Source organism: Neurospora tetrasperma, assembly GCF_000213175.1.
Source record: "Neurospora tetrasperma FGSC 2508 unplaced genomic scaffold NEUTE1scaffold_6, whole genome shotgun sequence".
NCBI lineage: Eukaryota > Fungi > Ascomycota > Sordariomycetes > Sordariales > Sordariaceae > Neurospora > Neurospora tetrasperma.
This window is the reverse complement of record NW_009799104.1, coordinates 1106974-1132195: the sequence shown is the minus strand read 5'-3', so window position 1 is coordinate 1132195 and position 25222 is coordinate 1106974. Positions and strand designations below refer to the sequence as shown.

Below are 25222 nucleotides of genomic sequence, written 5' to 3'. Positions count from 1 at the left end.
ATTGGGTTGCTCGGCTGCACCAGTACATCGAACAAAGGGGGACAACGGAAAGGAACACCAGCCGGAAAAAAGGATGACGGGGCACGACAGTTGAAAGGAAGTGTAACAGAACCCCACAATGTTCGGAACCTGAGAGGTGATTGGGGTGAATGACATTCAGTTGACATGGACATTGACATGTCAGTGCAAAAAGTCGCCAAAATCTCACCTCCCCACAGGTTACGGTCCCAGATATCTGGGAGAACCAAACATTCGGAAGCGAGTGACGTCCATGCTGACGAGCTGACAAAGCCCGCCCCCGAAGCTTTGGTAAATTGCAAGAACCCGCAGAGTCCTGGGGATAGCGATGGAGTGAGTTGTCCTGGGAATTGATGAGCTGAGGACGCTAACGGAGTACTAAGCGGGCGGAAACAATATATATGGGGGAGGGGGAAATTGCGGACGTCCGAGGGTTCTCGTCTATTTACATACATACATACATACGAGTTTCCACTGACTGCGTTCTCCGTTGCAAAAGCGAGCGAGCGGGCTACATACTCCATGGCGGAGAAGACGTCCAAATAAGGTTTGGGACGAAGATGTGGGACGAATCAGGGTCCAATTCCTATCAAGACAAGGGACTCCTTTCTTTTCGGCTGTTCCCTCGTTTATAACGCGACGATGGAGATTGGCAAGGAGGTGACAACTTTTGCTGTGAAGAGCAGCGATACTCCTTGATTAGTGGGCCAATAGAGGCTTAGTGTGACCAACACCAGAAACGAGGATCCAACTAAAAGAGGAACGGAACGCGTCTGGACTTTCCCGTCGTGATTGCACCGGCTTTACGCGGAAGAACAGTGGACACTCGGGGGGTATGCGCTAGTGATCGGACACTGGGTATGTACGCTATAACGGGGGAAGGCCGCCAGAGACTCACTGTAACGACGGAACAATGCTAAAACTGAAGCCGCCCACAACAACCCGAGAACAACCAACCTCCTTTCGATCCCCCCTGCAAGAACCTAAAGTGCACTCTAAAGTGTATCTTTTAGTCAATGGAAACATCGCTTCCACCGACCATTCCCTTCTCGCTCTGAACACCTCCAGAACCGGAACTCGCTCGGACATGCGGGGGTCGTTGGTATGGTCACCTGCCCTGTAAATACAAGCAATTGGGATAGGCGATCTTTATTTGCACTTAGTGACCATTTGCACATAGCGCGGTACGAGTGCACGGGTCCCGTTCCCGGCCGTCGCCCACTGAGGTCCGCTGCCCGAAGTGGAGTAGGTGGACTGGAGTGAGTGACCTCTACCGAGAGCCGGAGATCCTCCTCTCATAAGGGCATACCTGGCAGAAGGACACCCCTTAAGTGCAAAACCAAGCCTAACCAGCTTGCATTTAGCGGTAGTAGGCCTTGACATAGTAAACCAATTGAGGCACCCAAAATCTCAAGTATTTCTGGGGTCTTCGCAATTATCAGTATTTGCATCTACAGGATATCCTACCTACTGTGAATGGCCGTCGACTCATCCAGTCGTCTTTTTTTCTCGTGTGGCTGTCCCTCACATCGCGCCACAGTCTAAAGGCTCATCCTCTTGTGCCTACAGCTGCAGACCGAGTAAGCTTGGACAAGTGGCAGTCAGCTGGCCTGCCAACCTCGCCGGCTTCTTGATCACCCCCTGTCACATCTCCACGATAACAATCCCAAGTAGGGTTAGCCTCAAACCACCACCAACAAGCCGCGCTCACCCTCTCTCCCCCACGAATGTCCCCCGCGGCAACGTCCCCGCCTCCATGTCCGTCCCTCCATGACTCCAACCACTTGTACCCAGCCTGTTTGGTTCAGACCTCCCCATCCCCCTCCAAGAACACACTGCAAGACCGTCTGGAAGAGTCTTCAGGACGAGCCACAATGTCGCAAGACGGTGGACACCAACCATTGGACTCCCTCCGTGATGGGATGGATGCTCCCGCCGCTACTAACACCGCCCTGGAGAATACCCCGCTGCTCTTCGATCGTCAAAGTCCCGGGTACACGGACCTCGACAACAGTGTCAACACCACCAAGAACAGAAACAACCCTGGGCCTAGTGATTCCAACGGTTGCAGGGTTATCTCTAGGCATGGACATGGCGCCGGCGAGGAGCATGATGATCTCGATGAAGCGTCCCATGCGCGCCAATTAAACCCTCGTCGGAGGCAACGGTTGAATGCCACATCACCTCAAGCATCGCCGGCAAAGCACCGACTTTGGGACACTATCTCCAAGCGACTCGTTTTCCTGCAACGGGATGAAAATGAACGGTCGCCGTTGGAGAAGGATCTGGTGCGGAAGCTGGATGTCTTTCTCTTGACTTTTGGGTGTATCTCGCAAGGTAGGTTTGGAATAGCACACTGATGTATAACTTTGTGAGGACGTGAGGTTGATGATGATGATGATGCCTTGAACTCAGTGATCAAGTAAGAACTTTCCATGTTCTTCTTTCCAAGTCGTAAGAAAAAAAAATCAAGATTGACAAATTCGGTCCAGATACCTCGACCAAACCAACATCAGCTCCGCATACGTCTCTGGCATGAAAGAAGACTTGCAACTCAACGGCAACGAGTTAAACTAGTGAGAAAAAAAAACGATATCCGTTGTAATGCGCCACATGTAACAAAGCCAGCTGATGTCCTCTCGCTCTACCCAGTTTCCTCACCTTCTTCAGCATCTCCTACTGTCTCATGCTCATCCCCTCCCAGGTAATCATCACGTACGTTCGTCCCAGCTACTGGCTTCCAGGGCTCGAGATTGGATGGGGTTTCGTGACCGCTCTCATTGCCTTCGCCCAGAATGCTTACCAAGTCTACGCCTTGCGAGTCTTGCTCGGCTTGTTTGAAAGCAGTGCGTGGCCGGGCATGATGACCCTTTTCAGTCAGTGCAGTTTCCTTGTTGTCTTTCTCGTTCTCTTTTTTCTGTTCCACCCCATTTACCCTTTTCTGTCTCCATCAGTGCCATGGCTCCCATAAACACGGAAGTCGTTATGCAAGGCACGAGTGTAACGCTGAATTGACACGATAGCTGACGACGTGACTGCTGGGTTATAAACGAAACAGTGTACTGGTACACTCCCCTAGAACTCGCTAAGCGCATGGGCTTTTACCATTCTTGTCAGGCATTGGGGTCGATGATGTCTGGGGCATTACAGGTTGCGGTGCTCGAGTCTCTTGAAGGCAAATGGGGACTTGGGGGTTGGCGGTTAGTAGTCTCCTCCTTCTGTTCCTCCTCCATCTCCTCCCCTCTTCTCCTCTCTTCCTTCCCCCCAAAACTATCGCACCCAACGTCTCAACTTACCCACCGCTAACCCATCCTCCCATAACCAAGATGGCTCTTTATAATAAACGGTCTCCTAACTCTCCTGATCGGATTCACCGGTTTCTTCCTCATCCCGGACTACCCCCGCTCCCCCAATCCACGCTGCCTCAAAGCCTCTCCTCAAACACTCTCTTGCTCTTCAACTCCTTCCCTGAGCTTCGGCTGGCTCACCCCAGCACACATCCAAGCCGCCGAGGACCGCCTCAAACGACACGGCCGAACCGACTCCAAAAAGATCACTTGGCGCGCCGCCAAGCGTACCTTTAGGTCATGGATCTCCTACTTCATTCCGGCACTGTATGTTGCTTCGGTGTTGGCGCCTTATGGGTACAATTATTTTAATCTTTTCTTGAAGGAGCTAAAAGACCAGAATGGGAGGCCGAGGTGGAGCGTTGAGCAGGTGAATGCAATTCCGATTGCGGGAAATGGGGTGAATGTGGTGTTTGGTGAGTACCTACCTACCTACCTACCTACCTACCTACCTACCTACCTACCTACCTACCTACCTACCTACCTACTGGGTAGAATGTTGTTGAGGAGTTTTGAGGAAAGGGGACATGGGTTGGTGTGAGGAGGGCTGGTGAGAAGGTGGACATGGACGAGGCTGACTGATGTGGTTGACATGACAGTTTGGATTTGGGCGATTTTATCGGATCTGTTGCAGACTCGGTGGACGCTGTTGGTTGCTCAAGGTGAGTGTTGAACACCCATAAGGTCTTCTGCACAATACTCGGGGTAACATGCTCATGCTAACATCGATGTCATCGACCTGAAGGCGTGATTGGACTGATTCCATGCATCATCATGAGCATCTGGACCTCTCACCCGGATACCACACCAGTTTCTGCTGCCTACGCCAGTTACTTCATGACTTATATGAGTCTAGGAACAGCGCCACTGATTATGTCTTGGCTGTCTGATATGTAAGTCCGCATCCTACCTGCACCAAGCTCGTCATGTCAGTGGGGGGGAAGGGCTATGGAAGCTGATCTTGATTATATAGACTGCCGCAAGACTCAGAGGCTCGCACCTTGATAGTCGGGTACTCCATAGCCGGGGTCTACGCCATCTTGACCTGGTCTCAGGTTCTCATATGGCCTGCTTCACAGGCTCCTTACTGTGTGTTTCACCCACTCCCTTTGTCCCATGTTTGCCAGTTTCCACGGCTGACACCTTCTCGTCCCACAGACCACTATGCCTGGCAAATATCCATCGTGCTTTGGATACTCGTCATCATCATGTGTTGGATGCTGAACATTATCGATGTTCGAATTTTACTGTGAGCTACAACACCTGATCATATCCCTGAAAACCCCCTTTTACACACTGGCCTGACCCGCATTCGTCACAGCCCACAACGTCTCGCAGCAAAAAACAGAGCCTCCCGCCAAGGTCTACTCTCCCCAACCGAGACCCCGGACGCTGAATCCGAATAACTACCCTCACCAAACCTACCAGACACACTCACTCACGCCTCAACCGCCTTGACAATGCCCTTCCCCTCACCCGACTCCAACAACCTCTGCACCACCTCCAAATCCTTCAACGCCTCCTCGGGCGTCTGCTCCTTCTCTATCTGTCCCTTCTCAATCGCCTTAGCGAACGCCGCCATCTCCTCCTTAACACCGGTGCTCTTCTCAAACTCCTCCGTCTTCTCACCCTCCTTTGTCTTGGTCTTGATCTGGGTGGGGTTCCAGTAAACGGAGCCTTGGGTCGTGACTACCTCGACCTCGAGTCCGGTCTTGAACTGGGTGCCGAACGAGATGCTGATGGTTCCCGACTTTCCGTCGTTGGTCAAAGCAACGGCGTGCACCGTGTCGACGGGGAGCAGGCGTTCCTCCAGGAGGGCGCTGAAGCCAGCGACGTGGGTGATTTCTTGGTTGAGTTCGGAGAGCAAGAGGCGCAGGCCGGCGATGAAGTGGACACCGCCGTCGAGGAGGAAACCGCCTTGGTAGGAGGGGACTTTGCGCCCTGTTTATTTTGTGTGTTTTCGTCAGTCACCGCCCCCCCTCTTCAAAAACCTAAACCAAAGGGGGAAAGGGGGAGAAAGAAGCCCCCCCAAAAAAAAAACTCACACTCAGTCTTGAAATACTTGTTTCCCTCCTCCACCCACCCATTCATGTTCAATCGGAACGTAGTCAACTTGCCCCCAATCTCCTTCACCTTCTCCGCCGCCTTCAGAAGACTAGGCGTATACCTGAAGTTCTCGGCCACCGCCCACAACGGCTTCTTGTTGTCCAACGCCTCATAAAATCCAACCAACCGCTTCGCCTCCTCCACATCCTTGGCCACCGGCTTCTCGCTCAACACATGTTTGCCGGCTTTAAGCGCCTTCTCGATGACAGCCGGCTGCGCGAGGATAGGCAGGGCGATAACGACGGCGTCGATGTCGGTGCGGGCGAGCAAAGCGTCGAGGGTCTTCTCTTCGGGCCAGACATTGGCTTCGCCGGAGCCGGTGGGCACGTCGTAGTAGACGTCTACGGGAGACGAAGCGGCCGAGGCGAGCGTGTTGGCGGAGGATTCGGAGCGGGAGTAGATGGCTTTGAGGGAGAGGGAGGGAACGGATTCGATTGCGGGGAGGTGTTCTAGTGAGTGGAAGAAGGGGGGGGAGAGGGGTTTGTTAGCTTGGATTCATTTTGTTGGGGGCTGTGTCACATTGTGGCGTGTATAAGTATCATCATCATCATCATCATCGCCGTCGTCGTCGATGGACTTGATATTTGTTATATGGTGTTGCTTGGGATGCCGTGGTAGGTGGTGATGTTGTCATGGTGGTTGGTGAGCACCAACAAAAAAAGTGATGACATCAGTGAGGGGTGAAATTGGGGAAATGCTTGGAAGATGAACTGAACAACGACTTACGCTCCCGGGCAAAAATGCCAGCGCCTAGCAGAGCGATTCCGACCATTTTGACAAAGTAATGACGATGATTACAGCTACACTTCTTTTTGTGTTCGAAGAATTTGATGAATGGGAGAGCGTCGGCGACAATGTTTTTAAAAACAACCCCAGATTCCCAAGAAGATGGATGACTGATGCAGTCAGTGGGTGGTGATGCGGGGCCCCAATTTCAAAGGGTGGGGGTCACTATGTCCGCAATGAATGGGGGACAGTGGACCACGATCCCCACGGGCATACGGAAATAAGGGGGGCTGTCTGGGCCGTTGCGTTTAATGTTGATAATCGGCCCGTATCACCAGTCTCCCGTTTCTATATCCTGATTTCTGTGGTTTCAGCCCCAGATACAGCGGGGTCTCTCGCCTTCTATGTATGGAACTGGCGATAGAGTCCGAAAGAAGTGAAGAACTACTCCGTAGAGTCATCCATGACACACCTAATGTGCGGACGCGGCGCTGTTGCCCCAAGCATTGGGGAAGGGCTCCGGCAAGTTGATTCTCAAATCTTCGACGACACGTATCTAAATTTGTACTCGCGAGTTTCCCGCCGTGTATCCTCGACACGATAACATGTGTTCAAGATGTTGTGTGGCATATCCTCTAAAACTTCGAAAAAGAGAGGAGCACACGATCGTACAAATGATGCCAGTTTCGGCGCCCTTGCAATGAGATACTCGACACACATTCACTAGCAAAACTTCGCCTTCAACTACTATGGTGAACTGGCAATTGTAGAAGTACGTTTATCTATGCTAGATGTGAAGCATGACAACCCAAATCACCGCACCAAGAAGATAAGCTAATAAAACCAGCAACAGCAGCAGCCAGCACTCCATCATCCTACACTGCATCGGCTTTCCCTCTTTTTTCACACGAATGTCACAAAGCCTCGAAGCATGTCAACAACATCAGGGTCCATGGTCGATACCCACTCCGGCTCACCCTCTATCTTTCGGCTCTGGTCTTTGGCCTCATTACTCTCGACAACGTTGGGGGTCTGGGGGCTGCCATGGGCAAGTTCGTGTGGAGAAGGAGCTTCGATGGTGTAAGAAACAGATCGGTCATCGTTCATAGGATCTTTACCTTCCATGGGTACGTCGTCCCAGTCGAGATCAATCACGGTGGCTGACTGGTCGATGTTCCCCGCGGACTGTGGATTGAGCGGAACGAGTTCATCGGTCAAGTTCATGCCAAGTTCGAGAGACCGGCTGGAAGGAGTCTGGTAGAAAACTTGATCCTTCCCGCCAATGCTGAAGGGCGATTTGGCTGTGTGTCTGTTACTTGCTTGCAACATCATGCTATCAAGGAGTGCAAGATTGCCGGCGTTAAATGGGTCATCCCCATAGACCTGGGTTGACAGAGGAAACGCGATGCTCTGATCCGCCATCAGGTCCTGTGATGATGGCGCCGCGGAACCTCTTGTACCTTCAGTTTGTGCTTGAGCGACTCCCCAAGCCTCATTGTGTGAAGACTGGCTCTTAGTGTTGGCGCGTTGCCCCTGGTAGACAGTGGTTGTTGCGGTTGTCTTCCGCTGAACGCCGGCCGCAATATCTTCAAACTCGTCATCATCATAGGAAAGGTCGATGTAGTCAAAATCGACGCCGTCGATGGTTTGCTTCTGCAAGGGCAGTTCCAACTTGGGCTTCTTGTTTACCGGCGCGTAGGGCTTCTCGGATGCCTCCTTCTCTGTTGCGGCGCGTGGGATTGTCTTGTTGGCGGTCGCTTGACTTCCTGTTGATGTCTTGCTCAACGCCTCAAATGACGTTTGGGTCAATACGCTCTGAGACTCGCTCTTCTTATTGCCTTGCTCTGTCTCCTTGCGCTTTTTGTTAGGTCGCTTTCTTGGTTTCTCGAGCCCCTCTTGACAACACTTGTGAGTACAGGGCTTCCCCGATTTCGTAGGTGCTCCTCCACTGCAAGCATGGTTGCACTGCCATCTCCCGTTAGGCAATTGCACAGGCTCACGATCCAGCATCTGGCTGTTCTCCATGTCCCACGAGTCATCAACCTCATTCGCAGCCATATGTCTGTCGAACTTTTGATGCACTGGCTCGCTCGCTTGTGCCACGACTTCCATGAGCTCTTCCACCTCAGGATACTCGTCGGGATCTGATTCTACTTGGCACTTGGCTCCGTGAAGGACAGGAGCACAGGAAGTTGCTTCTTCAGCTGCTTGGAGCAGGTCCGAGTCGTCTATTCCATCATCACCTAGGTATTCTTCGGCTGTTTCCTTCAATAGCCGCTGCGTTTGCCCTCCGTTTGCGGGCGATGTTCTACCCTGCCGAAACTGCTGGGATGGAAAAGCCGCTAGGGGTACCTCGTGCTTCAGAACTTTCGAAACGAGTGTTCCAACGATTTCCTCGCAGCTAAGGTGACAGATGATACGTTCATCAGGACTTTTCAACGGAACAGAAACTGGAAGTACCAGCCCAATCTGTTTGTCGATCTTCCTGAGACTTCCACGCCAAAAGTATAGCAGATTCTCGTTAGAAGACTCGATCATGAAAGTGAGCATCGGACATCTACCCAGCCAGTTAGGGGAGCCGTTCTTGTTGAGATATTTGAGTGTCGTTTGAACGTTGAGTGTTACGTCTTCATTGCGTCTTTTGGGGGTGGTGTATTTGACGACCGACACGTCTAAATCGAGACGAGGGAACTTGTCAAGATCTGCTTTTAGTTTCTTTCCAAACGGTGGCTGTCGGGACATGAGACGCTCGAGTTCAACGCTCTCTTTCTCTGCCAGCTCTAACACTGTCCGAATGCCCTGGCTTGCCAGTTTCCTCATACCAACTGGACCAATGTTGGGAATCTGGGTGAGTTGTGTTGGACGACCTTCCCAAGACTCGGCGGAAAGTGCCCTAGCCAAGTCCAACGCATTCTTTACTCCGGGGGCATCGCGATCAAACCCCTTGCAATCAATAACAGCACGAATAAGACGCTGGAGTCTTTCGAATATCCTCTTCTTTTCCATCATGAGCTGTCGTCTCAGCTTAGCTGCTTCGGCAGAATCTGGATATTGAACACTCCCAAGATGAAGCTGCACAATCAGGGAGATTTTGTGTTGAGTATGCTGGATTTGCTCTTTCACCGGATACGTGATAAGCGGGTTCTTGTTGATCTCGCGGAAGAGTGTTCTTTCAGCGGGTTTTATGCGGAACTCTTTGAACTCCACTGCTTCAGCGAGAGAATTGATCTGCAGTTGAGTTAGCTACTTGCTGTAAAAATGTTTGACAAGACAAACGAACTAAAACCTCAGTGCTGGCAGCACGCGGAATCTTCAATATCAACTTCATCGTCTCAAACTCCACCATGTACTTGGACATTGCACGGCCATACTCTGTACACTTGAACTTCGCGTCCGCAGTCACGAGCTGCGTGTTTTGCAAAAGCTTTATGTCACGCTCGCAAATCTCTTCAAGCTTATCGTCAATCTGAGAAGGATTGGAAATGTCTTCTGTAAGTCGGTAGTGATCAGGGTTTCGTCTGAGACGAACACTCAAGAAGGTCCCACTAAGCCACAGCTTTGCTGAAGAGAGATCTCCGATCGTACCAAGACATATCTCAGAGTTAAGGTGCTCAATGAGGTTGAGATGCAGGGTGCTTTCGAGAATTTCCCGACCTGAGACCATGTTTTCGTAGCGTAATTTGTTCGCAGCACGCGTCAAGATGATAGCGGTAGCGCTGGTATCGAACTGTGGCCGGCCCGCTCGTCCGAGCATCTGCATGATCTCGAGATCCGAGTACTCCTGAAGCTTGTCGTCCATGAAAGCGACAGTTCCTTTCATGACCACCGTATGACATGGGAGATTGACACCAACAGCCAACGTTGATGTGCAACAAATGACGCTCAACTCCCCGTTCAGAAAATGCTGCTCAACAGCAACTCTGTCTTGTACGTCAAGACCCGCGTGATGAAAAGCAACACCGAACCGAACAATCTCCTGCAGCTCGCGGCTGACAACAGGGATTCTCTTTGTTGGAATCGGCCACAGGCTGTTAGTTTCTGGCAACCCCGAAGCATACTCCGCCAGTTTGGTGGCCGTGGACTCGCATGACTTCCTTGTGAAGCAAAAGATCAAAGTCGGTTTCCGTTGATTGTGTTTGGAGAGCAGCGTGGGGAGCTTGCCGTCCAGGAACCTGTCGAAGATGAAGTCATTCCCATTGCATTCGTACCCGTAGACAAACTTCTGCAGCTTAACGGGGCGGAACTCTTCGCCAAAGACCTCACGGTAAGCGGGCAGCTGTTGAGTGGTGTGATTGCGTCCCAACCATTTGGCGATGTCATCTGAGTTGGGAACAGTGGCGCTTAGTGCAACAAAACGAACATTAGCCCCAATCGTCTTCATCCGCGACACCACAGCCTCAAGGGTAGCACCGCGGACATCCTTGAGGATGTGAACTTCGTCGATGAGGAATAACTCGACAAGTTGAAGAAGCCTCCGATGATCCTGCCACTTGCGTGTTATAGAATCCCACTTTTCGGGAGTGGTGACAATGATGGAAGCTTCCCCGACTCGCCTCATTTCAGCTTGAGAGGTGTCGCCGGTTAGCTCAGCACATTTCAAGCCCATATGGCTAAACTTCTTTTCCCAATCCCTAGCCTTCTCAGAACAAAGAGCTTTGGTGGGAGCTTGGTAGACGATCTTGAAGTTTTCGTTACCTCGGTCCAGGGCGAGTTTGCAAATGGCGAGTTCTAAGATGGCTGTTTTGCCGCTTCCTGTCGGAGCAGATATGACCACGTTGTCGGTGGACCCATAGACAAGTCCAAAACATTTTGATTGTACAGCATTGAGCAATTCATAAGGGAAGACTTCCTGAAACCTGCTTGGCAAGGCCTGTCGTACACTCACCAGCCGGATACCGTGAACAATGGGGGTCGACTGAGTAGGATTTGTGAGGGTAGCTTGTGACTGCTGTGATGGCTGAGATATTTCCATAGGCTCTTCGGCCAGATACGACATCTGACGGGCCCGTCTAGAGGCACTATGCTTCTTATGCGCGCTGGCTCGTATGGTGGGACTGGAGCTACTGAGGCTGTGAAGGGTCTCTTTCGTGGACGCTTGACTCGCTGGGCTTTGTGCGTACGAAGCTGCTGGGCAATGTCAGACCGGCCACAAAATATCCATGGGGGAACAAGACCAACCTGAATGCATTGGAGGCGTTGGCTGCTGGTGGGAGCCGTACAGTTCCCTGAGGCGATGATTTGGTTCACGGCTGATGATGTCTAGTGTCCTCGGAGTCGGGATGAGGTGATCATCGGGAACAGGTACTATGCTAGAGGAAGGCAAGCCAGTAGACATGGATTGGGGCATAGTGGCGTCCATATACGAGCTGTATCCGGGGGAGATGTGAGGCCGGGCATGTCTACTAAGATGCGAGAGCGCGATCTGGTATTGTTCGTCATCGCCGGTTTGCGGGGCAGGATGAGCAAGAATATGGTGATCTAATGTATGTTAGACTGAGGGAAAGGCACGGCTCAGACTTCATCCACATACCGAAATCATCTAGTTCATCTGCGTGTGGCTGAGGTGGTTCGGCGTAGTAGCGTGTTGATGGCCCAAGTTCTCCACGGTCGTGTTCGTTGCGATAGCGTACTGGGTAACAGCCTGGGCGAGGAGACATGGCAAGCTCGTCGCGGTCCTCGAGGATCTCTGGTCTGTGTCTGTGCCTTTCTCGCTGTCTTTGGGCTATTCTTTCGCGTGCCGACTCGCGCCAATGTCCCGTCATGGCTACTTCACTTCGCGATCGATTGGGAATCGATGATAGGACAACAGTTTGAAAACTGACTTGAGAGCAACGGAACACGAAGTGGTAACGAGCAATGGAAATTGAGTCTCGATAGATGAACCTCATTTGCGAGTTGAGGTGGGGTTGACTCGAAGAGAATATTGTGCGTGACTGAAGCCCTGGCACAAAACAACAACCGAACGAGGAAGGAGCCTCGAGCACTCACTGGCGTCGCACGATTAAGAGAATTTGAAGGAAACAGAAAGAGCCATATATGCATAAACGGAAAGAGGCAGTGAAAGATGTCCGGAACCAACCGCGGTATGACTACCGATGCGGCGAGGGCCCGACAACGTACCTTCCCTTGCGACACTGATCATGAGGAGCCGTTTGAAATTTACCCCCCGCTCCTTCCGCACTGGATGCCCATCCAGCCCGAACTTGGAATTCGATGGGTGAACTACATGAGCGAGATGACTGACCTCCTTGGCTGGTCCCAAAAAGCATGATCGAGGTCCATTTAGCTTGGCCCATGAGCGACCTGGATCATCTTAGGAGCTTGAAGTGAGAGAAAGGGATATTTGTATACAAAATGTAGTTTAATACTACATGTAAATCGCTTTTCGGATTTTCATTGTTCTTGTTGTGTTGTGTGAACGATGGCATCTCATTTCTCCCATGCCTAGAACAGGAGGAACCTGCCCTGGCCGAACCCGAATCCCATCTTCCATCTTGCAACTCCCCTTTTCCCCTAAGCATCGGTCGTGTATCCAGAGCGCCGGTTCTGCTCGCGCAGATGCATATACAAACCCAAAAAGCTCATGTCCTGGTATCTCTCATACGCTCATGCCATCATAACGCAGCCTCTGTCAATTCCAAGTTCCCAAAAAGGGACGTATGTAGTGATAGTAGACTACTTAAAGTCTCACAGCAGCCATTCCTAGCAGCCTGTGCACGTCGGTTTCTTTTCGTTTTTTTTTTCTTTGTCTTTGTTTTGGGTGAACGAACACTTTCTCCACTTTGAAGCCGTTCCCCGGAGTCTACCCACCGTGGGTTGCCCCCATGTTCAATCATTTGTTCGCTCGTGTGCCGTCTTTACGTTCACTCGTCCAACAACTTGCCCCTAGACGATGGTGTGCGGGCTAATGGTGATGGCGAGGAGGGTCTTGAAGTTGCCCTGGCGGAATCCATTGGGTTGACATTCAGTAGGTTCTGGTCCAACAATCTCGGAGTATGATCGATCGAGATCTTTTCGTAGTCCACAATGTTAATGGGAGGCGGTCGCGACCGCTTCCTGTCGGGTGTGCTGTAGAGATAGGTAGATCCAATCACAAGGGCAGTGCCAATGATGAACTGCAGAGACGAGGGAGTTAGCGAACGGCCGTCGGAGACGTTGACGGGAGAGAAACATACCGAAGAGGTCATGTCAAAGTTAAAGAAGAAGACGCTGAACACGCAGCTAATAACAATGCTGATGCTGGTAGCGAAGTTCTTTGCGATGTTGTCGGCGTAGTTGATGCAGATGGAGGATAGCAACCCTCCCACTGCCTGAAAGACAATGGCAGTCCAAACGATGCTGTTGTACCCATCGAAAAACCCGTGCTTCGCAATCTCCTCGCCGTCGTTGTAAATGACCCCGACAAAGAGGGCGGGGAAAAGTGAATAGAAGGAGAGTTGGATGTTGCGAGTCCACACTGACACGTTGGTGGAGGAATCCTTGAGCACCTTCTCAAAGTAAACACCCGTCACGCCTGATACAACAGCAGCAACCAGGCAGGCTGTCAATCCAGCGGAGTAGTTCATCACCAGGCGGCCGCCGTCTTGATCCTCCTTGATGCCCTCGTATGTTGCCGAGCGCTTGGTGAGCTCCGTAGCCAAGCCTTCCATACCCCTCTTTGTCAATTCGCGCGCCACATCAAAGGTCGCGCCAGCGGCTTGGCCTAGCTCGTGGACGGATCGGGGGAAGAAGTGATCGCTAAAGTCGTGGATCGTCAAAGAGTTGTCATTCGACGAAGGGAGGGAGACGATGGAAACGCCGAAGGTGAGTACGACGAGGGATAGCCAGCGCTTGATACCCAGTGTGCGGCCGAGCATGACGACGCTGAAGAAAGCGGTAGTGATAATCTAAACAGTGTCAGTTTCCGCCCCCTCCAACGTGTTCTTAACCCAACGCATCAGGGCGCATACCTTGAGTTGAAAGAGAATCTGGAAGTGGACGGGATCCAAATTCCCCAAAGCTACGTATTGCAACGTGTTCTCGAGTGTGTACAGCACGGCGGGGATAGCCAGCTTCCATCCATCTCCAGCAAAGACCGAGTTGTAGATTTGTTCCAGGATAACCGTCAAGGGAGTTTGCGGGGCTAGGGTATTCGAGACCTCGTAGATGGAGCAGGTTAAAGAGATCGCGAGCTTAATAACTTCGTTGAGCAGGACGGCAGTCGAGGCAAAGTATCGATGGTCGCCGGGTGGTGTCATGATTCGCGAGTAGTGCATTATCTGTTCGGCCGTGATGTTAGTTGACGATACCGCGACTGATAGCATCCACGCCAGCTTGGCCAGCAAGGTACACATACCAGTATAAGTGCCGAGTTTTGGAATGTCAACTACACCACACGTTCGGTCACGTTAGTAAATCTCCCGCCTTTTGACAACGAAGTTGAGCAGGCCTCCTACGGTGATCAATGAAACCTGCTTCATAGAAAGGCCGAACAGGGTTGGACCGCTCGCGGCGAGCGCGGGCGGGGCAGTGGACGGAGCCATGATGGAGGTGAGGTGGTTCGAAGACAGCGACAGCGACCTCTCGTCAGTTGCAAGTGTGCTCTTTGGTGGTACTACTCGTGCTTCGATGGATAGACGTGCCGGTTGTATATGAAGAAAAAAAATAAGAAGAAAAAAGAGGACGTAGTGGCAGAGAGTGTGCGCGAGGAGCGGGCGACGGCCTGTGGGCGTCTGGCCTTCTTGAGGCTCCCCCGGGGTGGTTAGGTAGTCAAGGGTGGTTGGATCTTTTGGCGATGCTGTTGGTTGGTTTGGGACCCCAAGTGGGAATACCGACGTCACGGGCACGAAAAAAAGAAAAGTTGCAGCTGGAGAAGCCAAAGAGATGGCCAGCCATGGAACTTAATACATTCCCGGCAGCAGTGGATGGTCGCGCTCGCAACCTTATACCCCTGGAGAACCCTGGGCTGCCCTGGCACTCTTGGGTCTGGCAGCTCTTGCCCCGTCTGAAGCATGGAGATGGAAACCTAAGTCTCAAGCAACCTAACACTGCTGCCCTGCGAAGGAACTCGATCAGGCGCATGAAAGGTTGCCCTGCAACCTCGTCAAGTAGGTCCTGTCCTACTTTGCACACCCACAACACCACAGCTTGTGTTTGGCTGCAGTCGAAATTTGCTCTTGGCTTGGTACTGGAGGAGAGCGAGGATGAATGGTTGCGCTGTGCAGCGTCGTGACAAGTGTTGACGTAGGTATCTAGACTTGGCGTTTACCTAGAGGTATTTCGCATTCTCTCGCTGCTTGGCTGTTCACGGACACCAACGACCAACAACGGCTGTTTTTGTCGACACTCTCGTCTATACGAACACGCTTTGGTATAAAAACACATCTGAAAGTCGACTACTTTTTTTGGGTGTAAGAATCGTTCAAGTTGGTTGCCCCTGCCCGTAATGGTGGCTGGTTGGAAGAATGCCCATGGTGTCCCTGACACAGCAGGAGCTCTCCCAAAATTCACAGCGGGGCCATTCTGCAGTACACCTGTGGTGGATCTGAAACCTAGGCCGGAACCATTTTACTTCCATTCTCAAACAAATGGATATCACAGGTCACATCATCTCCATGAAACGTACGCTACTCAAGAGCCAAGATGCCTGATCCAGAATCTAAGCAACTGATCAAGTTGATGTTTCAGTTGCACGTTTTTTTGGTGTTTGTCCCATAAGGAACCTCAAGGTTTTTTTTTCCCCGGGCCAGCTTTCAACCCAGTCGCCAGGAACATTTCACTGCCCACCGCCTTTGGTACGTACCTTGCGGAGACACTCCACCCATTCAGGTGTGTTCCCCACAGTGGAAGCAATGCGCAGGGGCAAGCGCATCTCCAATCGAACTCCAAAAAGCACATCCACATCACACAATTGAATAATGTAAACGACAAGAACGGACATGTCAAGTTGACAATCTGACAATATGAGAGGCTGCCATCTCCTACGATCTGTTTTGTGGCTGGCATTCATGACCTCACTCGCCAACGCTGTGTAACTACACACTTTCCAACTTTCACAAGCTCTTTCTCGAACAACTTCCAACAGTTGACTGAACACCTAACGTGAAAACTAGAGGTCGGAAATCACAATCCTGGAGACTGGAGCAAGAAAAAGTCGTCGGCTCGCCAGCCGGCCGCTAAACAATAAACTGAATCGAGCACTCGGGCCTCCCCCGCATTTCTCTCGATTCTAGATCCAGTGATTGGACATTCTTCCCCGCAGCATCTGCAAGCTTAGATCGCTTGACCTGCTTTGGTATCCCCTTGGCAAATCGGTTCCAGCTGAGCATGTTCATCCTCAACACAAAACTGCGATCAAGTGAGTGAGCACAGTCAACAGAACGGAACAGAACGGAAAGCCGGCAATATCTCCAAGATTGGGCTGCGAGCTCAGATTGCCTTGTTACACTTGTTGCTTCTTGCTTGCTGCACCTCGATGCCGGTGTCCCGGCTTCGAACTCATATGTGCGCCGGCGCGCGCGACTGTCCCGGACCGAGATAATTTCCACTTCTGCGATTAAAATCCGGAGCCGCGACCAAATCCACATTTCCCGGTGTCCGGGGGATCCACTTCGGTTACTTCCTCCGGCCCGTTTTACTTATGATACCGTGCACCGCAAAGACTCGAGTTATCCAAAGAATCCAGACTTCGGAGGAACATATTGTTCTCTTCGGCTACATTCTCTAGAATGTTCCCAACTCCGAGGCTGGGTCGCTAACTCTGATTTCTTGAAGTCGGCAGATCCTGTAGCCAAAAACATAAGATTCGCGCTTCTACGATGAACGCGGAGGTATCCATGGGGAAATTTGATGTGCAGTCGAGAGTGACCTCGACGCCGCCTGCTCCTCTATCATCTATGTCTGCGCAGAGCAACAATGGTATGCCGATGCCTATTGGTAAGCAAAGGGGGTTGAGTAGAACAATGAGTATGACGCCAGTGCCAGAGGAACGCAGTGCCATTTTCATGTTGTTAATGACAGGTATCGATGTTTGCTGCTTGTGAAGTCGTTTAGAGGGTTCATGAAGAGGAAATGAAAAGACGCTACAGAATTGGTCTTTTGATCTATATGCTCTTTGTCTTACCAAAACTTAGTATCTACAACTGGTCCGATGGTGTAGTTGGTTATCACGTCAGTCTAACACACTGAAGGTCCCCAGATCGAGCCTGGGTCGGATCATGACCACATTGTTTTTTTTGTTTTTTTCAAATTTCCACCATAGTTCCACCTCTCTTTGTTCTACTTTTTCTTTCTCTGCAACAAAGGATGCACCAATTGTATTGGCAACTAATATTTCCACTCATTGTCTAGTTCTCTCTATATTGCAAGGTTTTAGTCATATGACAGTTGTATGTATTTGAAGCGATGCTTTGGGTTCAGAGATCCGTCTTCCATTTCTTTTGTTCTGTGACATATGCAACTTCGATAACCAAACCTTCGTCCATTGCGACACAATCGCCATGCCATGTCACTTATAATGCGCCAAACGATCCTTCAGGTTCTGACGAGTAGTTATGACAAAACACGATAATCGCAGCTTCCTAGCAGCGCACCTCGGTTTGGAAAAAGGACAAGCGACACAAGCAGAGAAGTTCCGGTTAGCAATGAGAGGATTGAACTGCAGGAGTTTTTCATTAACACCGTGACGTGCAAGAAGAGAAAAGGCGAGAAACATTCGGACAATAAACAGTACGCAGGGGGTATTGGAAAAGTGCAAGCAAGATACACACAGCTTGAAGTCTCGAAGCAATAGCTTTGGGCATAATTCCATCTTCAACCACGCAACCGAAGCATCGGTCTCCAGTCCAAGTATTCTCGCATCGTTCAGCGACTTGGATGCACTCACAAAAAAATCGAACGCACTTGTACCGTACGAACATCATGGACGCGCAAAAACAGCGAGGAACAAGATATTCTACAGAGGAAGGGGTAAAAGTCGCAAAAAATGTGGACGAGCTGGGAATCGAACCCAGGACCTTTCGCATACAAGAGACAATCTTAGATAAGAATGTTATAAGTATGCTAAGCGAACGCTCTACCAACTGAGCCACACGCCCTTGTGATTGGTTGTTGTTAACATTTTCTTATGTTTGGCTTATACACGATGTGAAAAAAAACCATTGATGCGAGTTCTACCATTGTGCAGACAACGACGACGTGGGCTTCTAGGTGATGTTATGCATTGAAACTACGCATCTTCGTGAAGACATTAGTCGCCTAAATAGTTATTCATTCTAAAGGTACAACCGTAGGGGCACAAGGAAAATCTGTAGTAGTTCAGTGTCTCCAGAGGATCCCGACATTCAGTTATTGGCTTGACATCATCGTTCAGCGGTCAGCTATGTATCGTTAAACAACAATACAATGAAACGGGCTATACTCTTTGTGTTACTGGAGCATAAAGCAGAAGCGGTCTCCTTTCAGGAAGAAGAAAGATGAATAATGAAAGGAGAGAGGCAGCAGAGGGCCAGACAATGCAACAACTGGTTAACAAACGCTTCTATGTCCCGGCGATGGCTTTGCGAGCTGCTGACATTGAACTTGAAGAAGCAGAATTTCAGTTATATCAGCTCCTAGAACCACAATATATAGCATGGCGAGCAATTTGATACTTTTGTTCAGCGTTCATTAACCAGTGTCGCGATTCGCAAGCAGTTCCAAGTTCAGGTCGACGCTCAACGCTCTACACACGAGCGAAGACACATTTCTGAAGACAAGAAATTATTTTCCTCATATTCTCTCCCGTAACTAAGGGATTTCGGCGACGTAAGTCCAACAACACACTCGCCCAATACCTATGAACCTACAACAACAAAATGTGCTGGACAATCTTTCAAGGCTCCATCAACCACGCCTGCTCTCACATCACGACCTACCCTTCCTTCACACAAGCAGTCAACGTCCGACCAGGGGACTGCAATTGCCATTACACGGTGACGGAACACGGGGGACCCTCTGGCATGCCGTGCCAATGGTGTATTGGACTTGGGAGATGGAGGTATAGTAGGGGATATGTTATGTGGAGGCCTACAAAGCGTAGATGTAGTTGATGAGGTTGAGGCTGTGTATCTCTAACCAAGTTGAAGGGGGAAAACCAAGATACAGCTTGAGTCATGATCCTGGCGCCAATGAGCGCCATCCAGTTGGCAATGTTCAATTCTTTTGAGCGAGATGTTGAGAAGGCTAGGAAGGGAAGCTGGAATGTGGTTGTTCCGACTTTTCTTCTGATGTTGTTGTGGTATGGAATGTGCCCTCCAAATTTTTCCATTTCGTTTTCCAAAACCACCTAGACTGTAACCGATATTGTTTACTAAAGATGGTGAAATTGATGTACAATCCGTCGTATTCGGCAATACCATCGCGGCTCTTCATAAAGAGCACATGCGTCCTCTACAGTGGATGGAAACTCCCACAATACCCTTGGCTGAATTTCGCGTTCCCCTTATTCGCTTATTCCGCGTCACAACGGAATTCCCTGCAAAACTGTATGTTTGCTCCAGGAACCCGATTTCCTGGGGCAAAGGATCTGATGTTACACCTTCCCCACGATGAGCGGGGTTAATCCGCAAGCTTTCAACATGCAACGATGACAACGACTTTCCGAATATTGCGAGACTACCCAGCTTCAACCCCGCGACTCAGCGCTGGGGCCGAATTCGTGTTCCGATCCTGAAATGAGGTAACACAACCCCCGCTTGCCGTTGTACAAGCGCCAATGCAGGAACCGTGTGATCCAGGTATAGAATACGCGCCATGAGAAATCCCATTGGATTTTGCGATATTCATGGATTCTGGACCATCATCGGAATCAGGGCAGGCAAGTACATGGGTACGCGCATGAACTTCTCGATGATCGCCGCCGGGATTTAATCTTCAGACATGCGTGCCGATTTGATGTTGATCGCGCAACAGCGCCATACCTCCCGCTTCGGCGCTGACTTTGAATGAGGATGGAGGAGAAGCTCATAAGTCGGGATCCTAACTTCAAGGAAGCTTCGGTCAAGTTGCTCATCTGAGTCGACTTGAGTATCATACGCCAAAGCCACGAAAGGAAGGGAAACACACTGGAACCAAGACCACGTTAAACTCACCACGAGACCATCCATGTCCGTTAGACCGACCGAAAGCCGGGTGTAGCACCTAATCCGGCATTGGGAATCGCCTTCTCCTTGTCGTTCGTTGGTCACAGTGTCGTGGAGTCACCAACAGACCGCGCGCAATTTCCATCACGGGTTCCCATCCACGAACAAAAAAATAAAAAAAATAAATAAAGATAAAAAGAAAAAAAAAAAGAGAAAAAAAAGCATCGTGACATGCACGAGATGAAAAGCCAAGAAAGCACAAACAAGCCCGCACCGAGCAAGGGAGAAAAAAAAAGATGCAACAACACACGTACCTGATTTGAGTGCAAGCTCCTTTCTCTCCTCTCTGAGCAGGTGATAAACAACCAAGCCAAAAAGGAAGCATACGCAATATTTGTCGACCGCATTCTCGCCAGGAAGAAACTTTGAGCTATGTACGTCAAGCAAAGTAGGTCTGGAGTCGGTCTCCATTGGATGAGTAGGCCGGGCATCGGAATGTGTGAACCTGTAGCGGGTGTTGATGTGTCTCACCCCTGTCATCACTTAAGTCCGCCGCCGACCCCTGTCCCCATTCATAGGGTACTCCCTTGTCACTAATCTTAACTCCCTTCTTTATTCCCCATTAGCACCAATGAGTCTTTTCGGGAATAGCTTTCCTTCGGGCTTCATGGCTTGGGATGGCTTGTGACTGCACTGGCTGGCCTATCCCTGGCTAAATGACAGGCGAATGGATCTCGAAATTTCGAGTGTCGCGTGGTAGTGTAGTGTAGATGATGAAAGTGACTTACCTTGCTTGCGCACCGAGTACTATCGATGAATGAGAGAGATGTGAAATAAGCAAAGGTATCGGATGCGATTGATTGAATACCCTTGGGAAGGGATACAGAGAGGCCTTGGCCTCTGAAAGCTGAACAACAACAAACACGTGAAGAGAGTTGCATGCGAATTGCTTTTCCTCCTTCTTTTTTCCCCCGAGAGGATGTGAACATGCAGGGGTGGTTGAAGGTGATCGACAATCGCGCACACCATCACAGGCTAAGTGCCTAAGGTGTGGTGGACGGGACCTGCATTCATTGTCACCATGCCACAATCTGAGGTGGTCTTGTTAGGCATGGAGCTGAGATTTGTATATCATATCTCTGCTCCGTTACCACGGCGACTGCCCTGCCATTGGAAATCCGGCCTATGCGATGCTCCATGCCCATGCCCTCATCGTCTTGAATTCCACACTTCGACAATCCGCGTTTCCGAGATCGAACATTGCTGGGCCTTCCTTCCCCATGGGCAAACCACGCGCATCAGTAACCCGCTAAATCTCCTTTAAAGCCATGTGAGATCCGCCGCCCCTTCCCCCGTTTTGATGAAGAGCATCCTGAGATCGTCTTCTTGTCTTTACCAGGAGTAAGGGCATCGTTTCTTCATGCTGACCAGATAGTTCCCTCAACGCATCCAGTCACTCTTTGCACACTTCTTCAGGATGCGCAGCCACTCGTTCTTTCCCGCCCTGATAGGGCTTCTCCCTCTAGTTCCAGGTTCGGGTGTAGCTGCCTCGCCCTGCCGCCCGCACGGTCCCCACAACGGCGGCGTAAGCCATGCCCATGGTCCCGGAGGCGGCTCTCACAATGGAGCTGGCAATGGCGGTGGCCATGGTGCTGGCCATGGTGGTGGTGGTCACGGCGGACCCCCTGGTTATCCCCCGTTTCACGGCAACGGTACCCACGGTGGTTTTCCTCCGTATAATGGCAACGGCAGCTCACCCATAACCACCACCACTACCACCACCACCACCACCACCGACATCTCTACCACCACCGACGTCACTACCACCACCGGCACCACCACCACCAACCCGACCACCACAACTGCCACCACCACGTCTACTGCCAGCCCGACTGCTTGCAGCGACTACTGGCTCGAAAACATTGCTCACCAGGGCCTTGCTCCCTATGCCATTCCGGGCTATAGTGTCTTCCGTAGCGTCAGAGACTTTGGCGCCAGGGGCGATGGCATTAACGATGACACCGACGCCATCAACGCCGCCATCAGCTCCGGTAACCGGTGCGGCCCGGGATGCGATGGTTCCACCACGAGCCCAGCTCTCGTCTACTTCCCGCCTGGCACGTACCTCGTGTCCCGTCCCATCATCGACTACTACTACACCCAGATCATCGGCAACGCGCGATGCCCGCCCACGATCAAGGCCAGCGGCAACTTCACCGCTAACTGGGTCATTGACAGCAACCCATACCAGAGCAATGGTAACCTAGCCTGGGGCTCCACCAACGTCTTCTGGCGCCAGATTTCCAACTTCATCATCGACATGACCGCTGCGCCACCGCCCACGGATCCTAACGCCCCAGGACTGGCAGGTATTCACTGGCCTTCCTCGCAGGCCACTTCTCTTTCCAACATCGAGTTCAGGATGTCTCGGGACATTGCTACAACGCAGCAGGGCATCTTTATCGAGTCGGGATCGGGTGGTTACCTCGGTAACCTGACCTTCAACGGTGGTCGCTATGGTCTCCAAGTTGGTAACCAGCAGTTCACCATGCGCAACCTGGTGTTCAACAATGTGCAGACTGCCATTCGGCAGATCTGGTCCTGGGGTTGGACGTACCAAGGCATTAGCATCAACAACTGCGGCGTTGGCTTTGACTTTACCTCAATCAGCAACGATCCCGAATCCTTGGGTCAATACCAGGTCGGTTCCATCACCATCCTCGACAGCTCTATCAGCAACACGCCTACCGGCATCCTGATTGGCAATGCCAACGGCGCGGACACGCGGTCCGTCAACAACTTTATCTTCGAGAACATCGTGCTCAACAACGTGCCTATCGCCATCCGCGATCTGAACAACGGCGGCATCGACCTTGCCGGCACGCCCGTCAACACGGTCATCCGCGCCTGGGGCAGGGGCAACGAGTACAACACGGCCACCGCCCAGAACAACACTCCCGGCACTCCCATCGCAGGCACATTCACTCCCTTTCCGCGTCCTGCCAGTCTGCTAACTCCCGACGGCCGCTACTACGCCCGCTCCAAGCCTCTCTACTCTGACCTGCCGGCCTCCGCCTTCCTAAGTGCGCGCTCCTTCGGCGCCGTCGGTAACGGCCAGACAGACGATACCGACGCACTCAACCAGCTTTTCACCGCCGCGGCCAAACAGGGCAAGGTCGCCTACATTGACCACGGGCAGTACATCGTGACGAGCACCGTCTTCATCCCGCCAGGCACCCGCATCACGGGCGAGTCGTACCCACAGATCGTCTCAGCTGGTCCAATTTTCAACAACATGGCCAACCCCCAGCCTGTCGTGCAAATCGGTATTGCAGGTCAGCCGGGCAGCATCGAATGGTCTGACACCATCGTATCCACGCGCGGACGGCAGGCTGGCGCGATCGGTATTCAGTACAACCTCGCCAGCGCCGGTTCCGAGCAACCTTCGGGCATGTGGGACGTGCACGTCCGCATCGGCGGGTTCATGGGGTCCAATTTGCAGCGGGAGCAGTGCGCCAAGACCCCCACGATTAACGCCAATCCTCCTGGCAACGTTAAACCGAACTGCATCGCCGCGTTCATGAGCATGCACATCACCGCCCTGTCGTCCGGTCTTTACATGGAGAACTGCTGGTTGTGGGTGGCGGACCACGACATCGAGGATGAAGCCGACAACTCGCAGATTACCGTCTACGCCGGCCGCGGCCTGTTGATCGAGTCCCTCGCCGGCCAGATCTGGTTGGTCGGCACCGGCGTCGAGCATCATCAGATGTACGAGTACCAGCTTTATAACACGAACGACATCGAGATGGGCCAGATCCAGACCGAAACGGCGTACTACCAGCCCAACCCGGATGCGCGGTTCCCGTTCCCTCTCGATGAGCGGTTCCATGATCCTTTGTTTGGACCCGGCGAGGATGGCTGGGGTCTGAGAATCGTGGATAGCGAGGGTGTTAGAGTGTATGGTGCGGGCTTGTACAGCTTCTTTAACAACTATGATCAGTCGGCGTGCATCGACGGTAAAAACTGCCAGAGGAACATGTTTTCGCTGGAGGGGACGAATGATGTCTCGGTGTATAATCTGAACACGGTGGGCACGACGTATATGGCGACGGTGGATGGGATGGATATCATCCCGGCGGCGGATAACGACGGCATGTTTGTTGATTCTGTTGCGTATGTCCACACCGCTTCCGCTTGAAAGAGTTGGACTTGAGAGGGTTTAGGAGGGACGGATTGAAGTTGGGTATTCATTTCGAGAGTTGTTTGTTGGTTAGATTACTGCTGGCCCAAGGGTTATGAAGTGATGACTAGCTACTTTACTATAACGAATGTCAGTCTTTGGAATTCTTGAATCTTTGTGATGCTGTCTTTTCACTTTTTCGTGATATGGACCTGCCTGGGATAAGTGGACTGCAATATGGCTGTAAATTGTGATTGATCCTAGTTGAACGGCTAGGAGGGGAACAGCTAAGAGGAAGAAAGTTACGTGTATCAAGGCCGCAAGCGACAAGATCAAGGAGATTGTGGTTTGACCATGTCGGGTTGTATTTTTCGTGCGCATTGATGGGCCGTGGCCAACGCAAAGAGTGACGGCTGGTTAAGTATGCATATCCCCTAACAACATGTATTCGAAGAATGAGATGTTGCTGAGATGAGGATGGTTGCAACCCGTAGGATGTATTTCCATCGGTCATGGCGTCTTCCGTCACGAGCCCTCAAATGCAACTCAATTTCAGCCATGGTGGACTTCGCAACCGCCCTGTATAATCTCGAGTGCTGACGCATCGGGGCACCTGGAATGTTGGGGTTCGAGTCGGACCTCGATGTCCTTCGTAGTATGCGTGATCATCCCTCTCGACGGTGGTTTGGGCAGACCAGATTTGGCCTCTGCGATTTCCGAACTATGATTGTAAAGTGATCAGA

General features: G+C 51.4%; 6 protein-coding genes across 6 annotated transcripts; 3 read left to right on the top strand and 3 right to left on the bottom strand.

Moving 5' to 3' along the window:
• Positions 1–2305: 2305 nt before the first annotated feature.
• On the top strand, positions 2306–4618 carry NEUTE1DRAFT_49633 (uncharacterized protein; the record flags this gene model as incomplete). Its single annotated transcript, XM_009855574.1, has 9 exons — positions 2306–2355; positions 2511–2594; positions 2671–2894; positions 3077–3218; positions 3345–3781; positions 3965–4027; positions 4111–4258; positions 4339–4454; positions 4524–4618. Coding segments are annotated over 9 exons (1359 nt in total), but the record flags the coding sequence as incomplete, so codon positions are not given.
• On the bottom strand, positions 4577–6304 carry NEUTE1DRAFT_131795 (uncharacterized protein; the record flags this gene model as incomplete). Its single annotated transcript, XM_009855872.1, has 3 exons — positions 4577–5306; positions 5411–5920; positions 6198–6304. 3 exons carry the CDS (start codon positions 6241–6243, stop codon positions 4804–4806), a joined length of 1059 nt encoding a protein of 352 aa, XP_009854174.1.
• Positions 6305–7100: 796 nt separating this feature from the next.
• Positions 7101–11959, bottom strand: NEUTE1DRAFT_103645 (uncharacterized protein; the record flags this gene model as incomplete). Its single annotated transcript, XM_009855871.1, has 4 exons — positions 7101–9425; positions 9478–11042; positions 11376–11675; positions 11728–11959. 4 exons carry the CDS (start codon positions 11957–11959, stop codon positions 7101–7103), a joined length of 4422 nt encoding a protein of 1473 aa, XP_009854173.1.
• Positions 11960–12555: 596 nt separating this feature from the next.
• On the top strand, positions 12556–13061 carry NEUTE1DRAFT_96006 (uncharacterized protein; the record flags this gene model as incomplete). The annotated part of the gene is made up of 1 exon (XM_009855870.1): positions 12556–13061. One exon carries the CDS (start codon positions 12638–12640, stop codon positions 12815–12817), a length of 180 nt encoding a protein of 59 aa, XP_009854172.1.
• On the bottom strand, positions 13061–14722 carry NEUTE1DRAFT_87329 (uncharacterized protein; the record flags this gene model as incomplete). The annotated part of the gene is made up of 5 exons (XM_009855869.1): positions 13061–13312; positions 13373–14083; positions 14147–14455; positions 14533–14562; positions 14633–14722. The coding sequence occupies 5 exons, from the start codon at positions 14717–14719 to the stop codon at positions 13061–13063; spliced, it is 1389 nt and encodes a 462-aa protein (XP_009854171.1).
• Positions 14723–21773: 7051 nt separating this feature from the next.
• NEUTE1DRAFT_49844 (uncharacterized protein) lies at positions 21774–24497 on the top strand (the record flags this gene model as incomplete). The annotated part of the gene is made up of 1 exon (XM_009855585.1): positions 21774–24497. The coding sequence occupies one exon, from the start codon at positions 21774–21776 to the stop codon at positions 24495–24497; it is 2724 nt and encodes a 907-aa protein (XP_009853887.1).
• Positions 24498–25222: the final 725 nt, after the last annotated feature.